The sequence below is a fragment of the Macaca thibetana genome, chromosome 1 (genome assembly GCF_024542745.1).
Source record: "Macaca thibetana thibetana isolate TM-01 chromosome 1, ASM2454274v1, whole genome shotgun sequence".
NCBI classification, from domain to species: Eukaryota; Metazoa; Chordata; class Mammalia; order Primates; family Cercopithecidae; genus Macaca; species Macaca thibetana.
The window spans coordinates 179,604,733-179,618,911 of record NC_065578.1 but is presented as its reverse complement, the minus strand read 5'-3'; the positions used below and the strand labels follow the sequence as shown (position 1 = coordinate 179,618,911).

The 14,179-nt window shown below is 40.3% G+C and overlaps 3 protein-coding genes across 4 annotated transcripts in view; 1 reads left to right on the top strand and 2 right to left on the bottom strand.

Moving 5' to 3' along the window:
* ARPC5 (actin related protein 2/3 complex subunit 5) overlaps positions 1-14,179 on the bottom strand; it is a 1,051,210-nt gene that overhangs the window by 17,591 nt on the left and 1,019,440 nt on the right. The window lies entirely within an intron of this gene.
* RGL1 (ral guanine nucleotide dissociation stimulator like 1) overlaps positions 1-14,179 on the top strand; it is a 291,149-nt gene that overhangs the window by 7,820 nt on the left and 269,150 nt on the right. The gene's annotated exons all lie outside the window — the stretch shown is intronic.
* On the bottom strand, positions 3,106-9,964 carry APOBEC4 (apolipoprotein B mRNA editing enzyme catalytic polypeptide like 4). The gene is made up of 2 exons (XM_050765907.1): positions 9,720-9,964; positions 3,106-5,497 (listed from the first exon to the last, which is right to left on the bottom strand). The coding sequence occupies exon 2, from the start codon at positions 5,465-5,467 to the stop codon at positions 4,376-4,378; it is 1,092 nt and encodes a 363-aa protein (XP_050621864.1). The 5' UTR covers positions 5,468-5,497; positions 9,720-9,964; the 3' UTR covers positions 3,106-4,375.

Below are 14,179 nucleotides of genomic sequence, written 5' to 3'. Positions count from 1 at the left end.
TTATAAAAAAAAATTACTTCACTTTTTAAAAATAGATTCAGAGTCTTGCTATGTTGCCCAGGCTGGTCTTGAACTCCTGGACTAAAATGATCCTCCCACCTCAGCCTCCCAAAGTGCTGGGATTACAGGCATGAACTGCCGTGCTTGGCCAAGACCTTGTTTTTTATACCCAGAAGTAGAATTGCCTGATGATATGTTAATTCTCTTTTTAATTTTTTGAGGAACCATTTACACTTAACTAGACAATGCAGTAAAACAGTGTTCCATTGCCTTGGGTCCCAGATTTAGTACATCCCTGAAAGTCAGGGACATCTAAGACAAGATAATCTTGGGATTTATGTTTGGCATGAGGTCCTGGGCAACAGGGGAGTGGGGCAGGGCCAAAGTTCTGGTAACTAAAACCTACTAAAGTTTTCCACCCTAGCCCATCCTGCCTACCTGGCTTCCATAGTTTAGAGGATACCCATTGGTACTGTGGTTTGAGCAGAATGACAGGCAAGCTTCAGGACAGGTCCTAAATAAATATGGATTCTTTTAGGCTTTGTAGTGAATCTGCATTGTTATTATTTAGAGAAGCATTAAGGCATAATGATTAAGAACATGGATTCTGGAGCTCGACTTCTTGGGTTTAACGCTCAGCTCGGCCTTTATTTACTACTTGGGAGGTTAATTAAATTATCTGTGCTATAATTTCCTTATTTGTGAAGTAGGTATTATAATAATATCTACCTCATAGGATTATTGGGAGGATTAAATGAATACATGTAAGTGCTTAGAAAAATACTTGACATATAGCTCTCACTCAATGTTAGTAATAATATTATTATTTTTTAGAAACAGGGTCTTGCTATGTTGCCCAGGTTGGAGTGCAGTGGTGTGATCATAGCTCACTGCAGCCTCTACCTCCTGGGCTGAAGTAGTCCTCCTGCTTCAGCCTACCAAAGTGCTGAGATTACAGGCAGGAGCCACCACGCCTGGCCAAATAATATTATTTTAAATTAGTACAGGTTATGATGTGGCTTTCCTTTTTAAATTTACCATTTTAAAAAATTTTTAAATTTATGTGGCTTTCCTTAAAAACCAGTAAGAAGAGTAAGATTCCATCTGTGGAACTTTTTGGATTGCGTATAGTATGAATGAAAAAAGTGTAATGGCAATTTAAAGAAATAGGATTTGCTCTCAGATGAGCAGGATTAGATTATAGGTTGATTAATTCTCATCTGTTTAGTATTATATGGATTGGATTGTAGCTTGATGAAACATAGAAAACATTTCTAGTCACATAGCAAATCAATGCCAAGACAGGAGTTGGTCACAGAGGTTTGTGTTGTCTCTTGCTGTCTGGACCCTCCCAAACACTGTTCAGGAATGAGATGCCCTTGTACATACCCCATCCACCACTTCATTCTAAGCAGATGTCAATCACCACTATGAAAGCAGAATCTGAGAGCACTAAACACTTGAGTCAAATAATGGACTCCTCTAATCCATAAGGCAACCTTATGATAATTTGACTTGCAATGTAGCTTATGTACATGGAGAGGCTATATAACCTGGATGACTTGAATATATGCTTGCATATCTAGTTATAAGTCTTACTAGAAATCAGTACATTAGTTTTTTGTCTTTACATATCAGTCTCAAGAGCTTTGTTAATCCAAACCTGCTTCCGATGAGTAAATCCATTCTCCCTGTACTTACTAAGTAGGTAGTTGAGCGTGCAAAGCTAAGACCCCCAAACCCTGGACCTTGGTAGAGTCACCAAGATAATGTGTCCCTCCCTTCAGTCTCATTGTTTTCTTGGGATATATCCCAATGCCTTTTCCATATCATCATATTACTAGCTGCCTTAATTTACTTCTATTTTCTTTATTTCTATTATTTCTAAATGTGTGGTGGCAGAGATATTCTTCCATATCAACATTGCCAGTTTGCTGAAGAGGGGTGGAGCAACCCAACTTCTGTCTCTCAATGGCTGGGCCAGCCTGACATGACCAAGAATCACTGTGTAGTGAGCAAGGAAAGCTAATCACTGCACTGCAGGATCTCACTTTGTGGAACTGTTGCTTTGCTATATGCCTTCTTATAGCAGATGGAGCTGAAAGGAACCTTAAAGATGAACTAGCCCACCTTTCTTGTTTTGCAGATGAGGAAACAGATTACTTGCCTTGGGCAGTATATCTTTATGTTCTTCTAACAGTCTTTTGTCTAAGGTTGGCTGTATTGGCCTGAGCTTATGACCTGTCAGTAATCTTCTTCCTAGCCCTAGTCTTATCAAATCATTACAAAAGTTTAACTGCCAAAGGCACTTTTCTTTCCTATAGTTCTGGCAACTTCTCCTTTTGTTGTATACCATTGATGTCCAGGTTCACATTAGAAATATAAGTTCATCATCTATTTCAGACCGTGTTTCTAACTGGATTCTCTGTAGCCTGGTTCACGTTGTAGTCTGCCATTTTCTGGCAACAAATTGGATCTATTTTAATAATGATCAGAGATGCTGGATTTGTCATTTGGGATCTTTTTAACTCAATATCTCAAATTGTGGACATAGGATTTCATGAAATAAAAATAAACCTCAGCAGTACTTCTTTAAATAATACTCGCTGTATAAGCACAATAAAACTGTATTCCAGTAATTCCATTAAAATTTGTATGCTAACAATAGAACTTTGTTTTAAACTTTTTATTCATGTTTATTTTAATCACAATACTAATTGTTATTCCTAAAATATGTTTTTCTTTCTCCTCCTCCTTCATGGAGTATTACTTTTTTTTTTTTTTGAGACGGAGTCTTGCTCTGTCACCCAGGCTGGAGTGCAGTGGCTGGATCTCAGCTCACTGCAAGCTCCGCTTCCCGGGTTTACACCATTCTCCTGCCTCAGCCTCCCGAGTAGCTGGGACTACAGGCGCCCGCCACCTTGCCCGGCTAGTTTTTTGTATTTTTAGTAGAGACGGGGTTTCACCATGTTAGCCAGGATGGTCTCGATCTCCTGACCTTGTGATCCGCCCATCTCGGCCTCCCAAAGTGCTGGGATTACAGGCTTGAGCCACCGCGCCCGGCCAGTATTACATGTTTTAATGTCATGGCAAACTCTTTTATTAGCTTAGGATAATAGGAGCTTTATATACATATATATAGAAAAAAATAGCAAGTTACAAGTAAATGAACATTTTTCTTGTAATGTATCTTTACATATTTCAAAGAGGCAAGTGGCAGCAAATGTGAAATAAGCATAAGCAAAGTGCTTTCATTTAAGTGCTTAGAGCATTAGTGAAGGAGCACTTCCTAGAAGTGTGTTTTGAAGATTTTAAGAGAAGGTACAAATATTCACTCGTGACGAGGATGGAGTCAGAAAGGAGGGAAGTAAAACACACATTATGCACTGGGAGCTGCATTAGAAGGGGGAATGGATGCTAACAAAAAGAAAAACATCTGTTGCAGGATGGTTAAGTAGGCTTTCAGCCAGGGTGGAGAAGGGATGTTGACTCATAGTCATTGGTGAAGTTATTGAGATGTCATTTCAGCCTTGCTACCCATGTTTTGCTGGATAACGTGCTAGATCCTAAGGGAAAAGTTAAAGGGAAGGGAGAGACAGCGCTTGACCTGTGGGTACTTATGATCTTGCTGATGATACAAGGCAACAGAAAGTTAAAGGAGGATCCTTGAAAGCCAGTAAGAGGAACTTGGATTTTATATGGTATGTGATGACAGGAGCCATTGGAGGTTCTCATGTATCATCTTGCCTCTATCATCTGCTCAGAAGGGAGAGGTCTGAGCTGGGGAAGATCAAACTGAGCAGGTGCCTAGGTTTTAATCTTTATAGCTATACGTAATCAACAGAAGTGCTTTTTCCCACACAAAACTATTTTGAATCACCTTAGAAAAAAATGAACTACCTAAAATCTTCTGTCCATGATTAACAACTAGTAGAAAATCACTGGTTTGCTCTTGCAAACAGCATTTAATGTCAGTAGCTTCAGGCTGTTTTTCAGTTTTACAGTAAATTTTTTTACTGAAATCAATTTAGGTAGCTATTTTGTCCATGGGCTTTTGTTGTGAAAAGGTGATGTGAGTAGAATAGAATAATGAGATTCCTTTTCTGCACCAAAATATTAGCAAGCTGCTAATGGTTCCATTTTGATACTGCCACTTTCAAAGGAGAGAGATCAAGTTGCTTATGGAAACATTTTGGATTATGTTTAAAAGAGTGTGACTTTATAACAGTTCATATGGTAAATAATTCAAGGTTTGCTTTTAGTGCATCAGTTTATCTCCTTCTTGGCTCAGCCCTAAGAGAGAAAGTTTCCAGATTTTTGTTGTCTATCTAATAAGTCCGCTGGGAATTGGTTTCATGCTGTGGGAAGGTAGATTTTATTTCTTCCCTTTCTTCTTCTTCGTCTTTTCATCTGCCTGTTTGCTACTTGCAAACCGTTCTGTGATTTCCACTGTCTCTACTGACCTTCTAGTGGGAAGCCTTTCAAGGTCCTCGGTTTCCTGGAATGACATTTGAGGCATATTTAAGTGCCTTATGATATTCCTGGGTTTATTTGGGTCTTGGCCCATATGCATTGGTGGTAAGTCCCTGAGAGGCAATAGCACAAAAACAACAGGAGCCCTGAGGTCTGGTGGTATTCCACTGGTCATTTGAAAAGACTGTCCGGGAAAGGCATTGTTTAAGGGGTAGCTCTCTAAAGCCACCTGAGCTTTTGTGTTCGGATTCCTTTTTGTCTGGAGAAGAACATCAGTGAATAAAGGTTTTACACCTGTTATGGCATTGATTTCATATGCATTGTACCTGTCAGTCAGTGCTCTCCCTGTTAAAATGGGCTGAAAAACATGTGATCCTGAGACACCACTAACAAAGCTGTGGAGGACAGAATGCCAAATCCCGCCGCTTATTGGACTCAAAACAACCCGCGGCCATAAGCTGGCCAGGCTCCGGAGAGCTTCGCGGTTCCATGCGGAGGCAGGAAAGTCCGTCTCGGTGTGATAGAGCTGAGAAAAATAAATACTAAGAGTGATGCCTGGATATGTAATCAGGAAATTGTACACTTTGCTGATGCAGCAGTGGTTAGCTTCATTACAAGGGGAGTTGTTGCAATACAGAATGATATGCCTGATGCTGTCATTATTGTATATGGCTGAGTCAAGGTAACCATTCATTTCAAAGAGCATTGATTCTGGATGGATGTAATTCCCAGTGCAACTGCTAGCATGGCCCTTTTGCACCAGGCTACCAGAAGAAGTTTTTAATTCATAAAATGTGAGGTGTTTTGTTTGAGGATATGTTGTCCCATAAGGGAATCCAAAAATCTGACAAAATTCTGTGAGGGAAACTCTCGCTTCTTCACCTGTTCGAATATGGTAAGGACAATTAGAGCAATCTAGAGAGAAGCTTAGCCAGTAATAAGGCTTTACTATTGTTCCATGATTTGCTAGGTATTCCTCATATGTGGGCTCCATTGCTAGATTTACTGTCTTCTAGCCGCAAACCTAAACAAGGAAGAGAAATTACATATGAAACCAGTGCAGGAAAAACTGAAGACAGTGCATTAAGTTATTAAACCATACTTTCTTTAAAGGAAGTAGCATAATAAAGATAGTGATATATGCATAGATTTAAAAGCTCAGGATTCATTATTTTTTATTGAGACTCCTAGAGCATGGAGAAGAAACAGAAGAGAAAGGCATTCTTCAACTTTACCTGTTTCATAGATTCCAAGTCAGTAAAGCAAATGAGTTAACAATGCACGTTCTAGAAACAGACTGTCTGGTTTTAAATTTGGGCTTGGCCAATTATCAGCTTCGTGGTCTTTGGCAAGTTATTTAACATTTGGGAGCCACAGATTACTTGTCTGTAAAATGAAGATATTAATAGTATTTACCTCATAAGATGGTCTTGGGCAAAAATGCTTCACTATGTGCTTGTCACATGGTAAGGACTCAGTAAATATTAGCTCTTAGTAGTAAAAGTACAAATCCTAGGGTTATCTAGATTATTCCTAATTATAAAAGTACAAAAAAGGGTTTTGCATTTTATTCATGATCTTCTCAGAATATGTTAAGTATTGTGCAGAACTCATGTATTGTGCAGAACTATTGAGTGTGCTAGCATTTAACATCATCTTTCTTAAAATCACTGGCAATAATTTGGAGGGTTTCCCCCCCTCCCCCCGAGACTAGGATCATGGGATCTCTTTTGCTTAATGGTAGAGACTTCCTGGAAGTGCCACTTGAGTATTCTTTGGGTTGTGGACACTCATTCATTGACATGTAGAGTTTTCTTTCCAGTGAGTTGGTCTTGTTAGAAGATTTTTGAAAAATTACTGTTACAGAGAGCAAATATAGTTCTTTGGAATATTTCAAATCAGTAGTTTCTGGGATGTTAAACTAAAAAAGCTGAGATCATTAAGTAATGATTTTTTTCCTTTAAAAAATATTCATTCAGTTATCATTGTTCCTATAATGCCCTAGGAGCTACCTATTTTGTTTGTTTTTGAGACAGTCTTGCTCTCTTGCTCAGATTGCAGTGCAGTGGGATGATCATGGCTCACTGCAGCCCCAACCTTCTGGGCCCAAGTGATCCTCCTGTCTCAGTCTCCCGAGTAGCTGGGACCACAGGTATGCACCACCATGCCCAGGTAATTTTTTTAGTTTTTAGGAGGGATGTGATCTCGCTATGTTGCCCACACTGGTCTCAAACTCCTGGGCTCAAGTGATCCTCCTACTTTGACCTCCCAAAGTGCTGGGATTACAGGTATGAGCCACCATGCCCAGCCTTCCATCACTTTTTTGACATGCTTATTCACAGGTCTGTTCCTTCCAGTCTTTTTGCTATATGTGTAAGTTATGTATAATATAAATAAAGTCATGTTTTATACCCTGCTTTTTCACTTAATATTGTGCCATAAGCATTTTCCCATGTTATTAAAAATTCTTTAAAAAACACAATATTCAGCTGGGCATGGTGGCTCATGCCTGTAATCCCAGCACTTTGGGAGTCTGAGGTGGGCAAATCACAAGGTCAGGAGATTGAGACCATCCTGGCTAACAAGGTGAAACCCCGTCTCTACTAAAAATACAAAAAATTAGCCGGGCATGGTGGTGGGCACCTATCGTCCCAGCTACTTGGGAGGCTGAGGAAGGAGAATGGCTTGAACCTGGGAGGCAGAGCTTGCAGTGAGCCAAGATTGTGCCACTGCACTCCAGCCTCAGCGACAGAGTGAGACTCTGTCTCAAAACAAAAAACAAAAAACACAATATTCATGGCTAATGAGTTTTTTATTATGTAACTGTAACATTCAGTTTCTTGCCTCTTTTAATTATTATAACACTGATGAATATTTCTGTAAATAAATTATTACATATATGATATTTATTATAAAGAATCAGATTTTTTTTTCGTATAGATTACTAGAAATCATAGTATTAGGTCAAACATTGTCAAATCACTGCCTAGGAAGGTGTACCAATCTTATCACATTAATTTGAGAAGTGAGCATTGGTATTTTTTGTTGCTATAATGTGTGCCCTTACTATTTCTAGTGAAGTTGAACACTTTTTGACATGCTTATTGGTCTGTGGCATTTATTCTTCTGTGAAATATATTTGATTTTTTACCTGTTTTTTGGGTGAGGTTTTCCTTATTGGTTTGCAAGACATCTTTATGCATCAAGAATATTAAATCTGCCACATTTGTTGCAAATATTTTACCTGGTTTATACAGCCTTTTAATTATGCCAATGTTATTTTAATTGCACCAAAATTTACATTTTTATGTGATCCAGTCTCTACTCCTATGGTTTTTTCTTAATGTATTAAGAAATGCCTTCCTCATCAAAGCATAATTAAGTATTCCCCGTATTTTCTTCTAGTATTTATGGTTTCATGTTTTACATTTAACTTTGTCGGATAACAAAACTGATAAGGCAGAAAATTTAAATGAGATAAACTGACCATTGCAACAGAATATATTTTTCACTTTTCAAAAATCTCACTTATCATCATAAATCCTTGTGCTAATAAATAAATTATGGCCTCTCATATGGAAGTGCTCTGTTCACGTTCTGTCTTCCTCAGCCCAGATCGGCTCAGTCATTGCTGTATTTGATACAGCTTGATCTCTAGCCTGACACCTGCAGAGTTCCTATGCTAATCCTGTCCTGGGCAGAAAATATGTTAAAAGCCTCAATCCAGCTATAGGTGGAGTGTGGCTTTACTCATGTCACCGTTATCTTAGTGGCTAATATCCTGCAGTAACTCTGGCACCACATACCCACCAGATTCTAGATTTCCCCTAGCCTCTGCTGTGTCATCTTAATCCATAGGATTGGACATGAGCTTTGTTTTTTCCTTAGTACTATGCTTTCTTGATGTAACTGAATTCCTGCCCTGAGGCTTCTTAGACCTTGTCATAGCTTTCCTTCCAGAGAGCTGGATTTAACCCTTGGCAGTGGACCATCTCTTGGAACCTGATGCCATTTCTTGCTTGCTCCCGAGCATTGTTTCCTCCCTGGACCTCCTCCTCGCTTAGCCTTCATCAGGCTGGATGGATCTCTCCATCAGAACTTGGCACAACCAAGCCCAAATTCTCATGCTTTTTAATATTGTGCCCTTGATGTGGTCGACCCCTAGGTGGTACGTCGGACATCCAGGTTACTGCTCAAATTACAATTTCAACTTACCCACAGACAATTTACAGATTGATTTGGCTAAATGTTATGGAAACAGAACCAAGAGGCACTTTTCTGTCTTTATTACTATTTCTTAAGGTGATGCGTATGTGGAGTTAACTATATATAATGGTCCCATAATTACCCTTTTGGGAAACAAAATTACCCTTTGTGTGTTTTTAAATAAAGGTAGCAAAATGGAAACTCCCTATTGCTTTTCTAAGTGCTCCTTCCTTTGCACCCCTGTCTTCTGTGACTGTTTCAGCCAGAAATGATACATCATTACTGTCTTTAAGGACATGGAGAGAACTGTGGCTTTGACACATAGTGGAGGGAGCTCTGTAGTCTCATTCTTGCTGATGGCTTTTCAGTGTCAACAAACTCTAGTTTCCTATTGGTGAGGTTTCCACTTTTTCATCGTCTTTCTGGGCTTCTTCTTTGATCCCCCTCATTTGAAGAGGAAGCAGGAAAGAACTGTTGCCCTCTTTGAACTCTCATAGAATTCATGGTTTATTGTATCAATTTGTTACCGATCACAGATTATCTTGTTAACTTTCCGTATCGGTTATTTTATTCTCCCCTAACCAGGTGGAAATGTACCCTGTTTTGGCTTAGGACCTACCTCAGCAACCTTGATTGGCTCACAAGCCAGGTTGCTTAAGACTTGTTTCCCCAGCAGCTGATGTCTAGCCCTTCTCCTTTTGCTTTGTCTGTGCTTGGGAAATACATGTTATACCCTGTAGAGCAGGTTTGCTGGCAGTAAGAACAGAGATGTGTAGAGCCCAGTGTGCTGTAGGGCTCTCTGCATCTGGCTGTGAGTGACCCCTGGACTGGGACTGTAGGGGGACAGTCCCAGTTTTCCATAGTTTAACATAAATGAACCACACCACAAGGACAATCTGCTCTCATTTCACTCAACTAGGATTTAGTGAGTACTGTTAAAGCACAGTTTGCACTGGAGTAATTGGAGAATGGAGTTTGCCCTTCACAATCTGTGCACAATCTGTTAGCAGCTAAAAACAAATGTTAGCAGTTATAATTACCCTCAATTTGTCTCCAGGCTTGGATCACATTCCAGGTGTTAGAAGAGATGGTCCATTTCCTTCTTTTTCTCCTTTAAGTCCCATGCCTTGTTTCAAGTAGCCTCAGAGGGCAATTGTGCTGTAAAGAATCACCTTGTAATGGGTTCAGGACTCTTTCACAGTTTGTGTCTATTCGTTCATTTGAACTTTGCTGTTCCAAGTTAGAAAGACCTTGCTGAGGTGTGGCTACCTCTAAGAACACTGTTGAATGGGTGCCATGGTAACACTTGCAAAGTAGCTACTGCTAGGATACAGCTCTGACACTTATTACTTTATTTGCATATCAAGCCACCTGTTCCAAAGATGAAAATATACAGGACTGCATATTCCAGTCTGGGTAAAAGGATAATAGCTGACTGTTGAAGAGAATGTGTTGGGGTTTTTCTCCTGCTGGCTGAAAAATCAAGTTCTGAGGGCCTGCTCCTCAGCACCTTTCTCCTGGTCTAGAGGGGTGCCAGGCCTGGCGGTTCTATTGCCTGCGCAGGTGCCAGGGCTTCTCCTTGGGAGGCTTGCCCTCTGTGAGAGGGAGCAGAGAGTTGACTTCCTCTAAGGGGCCCATAGTTCCTGAAGGGGGTGTTTTTGATTCTGTCTAAACCTAGGCTATGTGTTAGCAGTTTCCCTCCTCTTAGAAATTGCCTGGGAGACTCTTGCTATTGGTATGTATGTGGTTCCCTCCAGTTTAAGACAAGATTTGTTCCTGGATCAGTTGTAGCCCTTTCTCTGTGGCTAACGGAAGAGCCACTTGTCCTTCTCCATTCTTTTCCTTAGTCTCCCTTGACCCCCACATCATCTCCTAGACACAAGGCACATTGATAGTCATGATTCACTGTTTGTGAATCACTCTGGATTATTCCGTCATTCCTCTTCCCCAGGCCATCTGAAGGAGCGAGTGGGGATCACTATCGTGTACATTCCAGTAGTAACTACTGGCTGTAAGCAGACATACTCTAAAAATAACTCAGGGATACTGAGCACCCAGAGGGCACCTGTCTTCTCGAAGCTTCGCCACGCCTGTTTCCACAGTCAGACTTCCAGTCTGCACCACAGCACACATCCTTTCTCATCCAGAGTGCTCCTACTAGACAAGATGTTTTTGTCTCCTAAGGGCCACAGGTGTATTCATGAACTCCTCAGCTGGTTATTTTCAGTTCCATCTTCCTTGGTGCTTGCTCTGGCACAGGGTCACTGCTGCGTCCTGTCGCTTCCCCACCGTTTGCCATGGGTCATACCTTTGTTCTCATTGCTTGCATCTTCTAACTGAATGAACTTGTAAATATGAAACTGAAAGTCGATCCTCATAGCTCATCTTTTATTTCATCCTAATAAATGATAATCTATTGCAAACATTACTTTAAAAGTATTATCAAAAGTTGGGTAAAAGGATAATAGCTGACTGTTGAAGAGAACGTGTTAGGGTTTTTCTCCTGCTAGCCAAAGAATCAAGTTCTCAGGGCCTGCTCAGTTCTGTAAGAAAGTATTAGCTGTCTGACAGATTCCGGTGAGGGGAGGAAAAGACAAAAAATATAGTCCCCAGATCTGCACCAGCATCCCAGGTGCACTGTGCAGCTTCCATGGTGGATTAGATGCTCAGCAAATGATACACCTGTGTAAGGTTAAACCTAAAGAAACAGGAAAAATGAGCCTTTGTCCACTAGCACATTTACCTATTGCATTTTAGGGTGATTTTAGGGATGGGCAACCCCAATTAGCCATTATTCTTTAAAGGTAGTTGTCTGTTAGATGTAGGAAGACTTCAAGGAAGGTTAAGTTGGCAACATTCCATTTAGGTTGCACAGAATGACTCGTAAGACTGAATTTCATCACGAGGAAACAAACGGCCTTTACCATGGTTCCTGTTCACAGCGAAATTGACATGTATCAGAAAGGAAATGCTTGGAAGAAATGTCTAGCTTCCCCAACAGACTCCTTTCTTCTCTCTTCTGTCTTCCTTTGTTAATCTACCATGTTTCATCTTCATTCAGATGAGTTATGATGTACATTATTTATATAAAGATATTAGGAGATTATAATGAAGAAGATTTACAAAGACCAAACTCTCCTACAATGATCTAAATTTTTAAGAGACATTTACTCAGTTTGGCACTCCAAAAATTATTAATCTATGTCCTGGCAGCCCAATCTGGGGTATATCCAAGATGGCTTGTGTGTTGCTAGTTGCTGCTTGTAAGGCAACTTTCTCTTCGGGTGGCAAGAAGTAAAATATTTATAAGTTATTGCTAAAATGTTAAAGTTTTATTTGAACCTACTGTACCCAAGTAATTATATAATTCATCACTTTAGTAGCAGTTTGGTTGACACTGAACAATAATGCTCAAATTCATGTAGCAGTAACAAACTACGTGATAAAAGGAACTGAATTTAGAAAGCAAGCTTCAAGTAAAGATCAGAGGATTAAGTCGATTTCGTGGAGCTCACTAAGGAGTTAGATGGGAAAGATGAGAAAAGAAAAGCACTGGAGTTGAGACCAAAAGGAGACAAAAAAGTAGAGGGTGGATCTTCGAGTTCGGGGTCATAAACAGGATGGCCACAAGGTGGCAGCACAGTCTTAACAGCAGGGAGCTTTTTGTAGGGCCACCCTTAATTTGCTAACACCACAGACTTTCTCCCAGAATTCCTCCATGTTGATTTTCCTCTTTATCCTAGGGGAAACAGCAGTAAATGTTTAGAATTAAAAATGACTCCTAAAACTTAAGCTGAGGAAAAGTGTAGGGTAAAGGCACCATCTTTACTTCCAGAGACTGTTCAGATGCTCTGAAGAAGGCTTCCAGCTATCTGTGGGAAAGGACCAATTGACGTTTCCAAACCAAAACATAGTGATGGGAGGCCATTGTTTTGGGCTGAGCTTGTACACTAGGCCCCAGCCGACCGGACCAAACCGAAATGGAGTCAGTCGTGCTAAATGTGACATAAACTGAAATTTTAAGGAAGCAGATAGATCCCAAAGCAGACCAGGTTTTTTTCTTCTTCTTTTTTATTTTCTCATGAAAACAGGAGATTCCAGCACAAGGAGGTCCCCATGGCTCTCTAACTCTTACAAAAAAGTAACCCGAAATCTTTGTTCCCACCTTAAAAATCAACTGTTCTGCTCTTTCCCAGTGGGATCTGAGACCAAATAAGTACATCTATGGTGGTAACAGAGTGACATCAATGCCTAAAGTTTTGGTCAGTGTCAAAATTGAGAGGTTGACCAAAAGGTGGGATTTTTTTTTTTTTAATACTTTAGGTTCTAGGGTACATATGCACAATGTGCAGGTTTGTTACATATGTATACATGTGCCATGTTGGTGTGCTGCACCCATTAACTCGTCATTTACATTAGGTGTATCTCTTAATGCTATCCCTCCCCCCTCCTCCCACCCCACGACAGGCCCCAGTGTGTGATGTTCCCCTTCATGTGTCCAAGTGTTCTCATTGTTCAATTCAAGGTGGGGAATTGTTAAATTAAGTTTAGCCTAAAGCTGCCTCCTTACATATTTTAAGTTCAGCCTAAAGGTTTCTTCGTACACAGAGAACTGTAACCTAACTGGAATGTAAATAGACTGTAACCTACTCTTGTACCAATCACCAAGTTTTGGCCAGAGGCAGCCAACAGTTCAAACCGTGTTCAAATCAGGTAAATGCCAAGCTGTAACAAATCCAGCTGTTTCTGTATCTCACTTCCATTTTCCTTATGCCACTTTCTGTTTTTGTCCACAAATCCTCTCTGATCATGCAGCAGCGCTGGAGATGCTCTGAACCTATTCTAGTTTGGGGAGCTGCCTGATTTGCTAGTTGTTCCTTGCTCAATTAAACTCTGTTAAATTTAATTTGTCTAATGTTTTTCTTTTCTTTTCTTTTCTTTTTTTGAGACGGAGTCTTGCTCAGACGCCCAGGCTGGAGTGCGGTGGCACAATCTCGGCTCGCTGCAAACTCCGCCTCCCGGGTTCACGCCATTCTCCTGCCTCAGCCTCCCGAGTAGCTGGGACTACAGGCACCCGCCACCACGCCCAGCTAATTTTTTGTATTTTTAGTAGAGACGGGGTTTCACCGTGTTAGCCAGGATGGTCTCGATCTCCTGACCTTGTGATCCGCCTGTCTCAGCCTCCCAAAGTGCTGGGATTACAGGTGTGAGCCACCACACCCGGCCAATGTTTTTCTTTTAACACATCATACCCTAATACTTTTGTAAAAGTTAATAAAAATGATATTATAGAAAGAAGAACAAAACCATATAGAACATAAACCTATGTTTTGGTAATTAGTTAAACAGATATAAACAGATCAACAGCTATAAAATTTTAAAATTGCACCTCAATAAATATAAACAGCACAGTTCTCTATTTTTGCTTTTGTTGCCAGTATTTTTGGTGTCATATTCAAGAAATCATTGCTAAGATGAAAGTTATGAAACTTATCCTCCT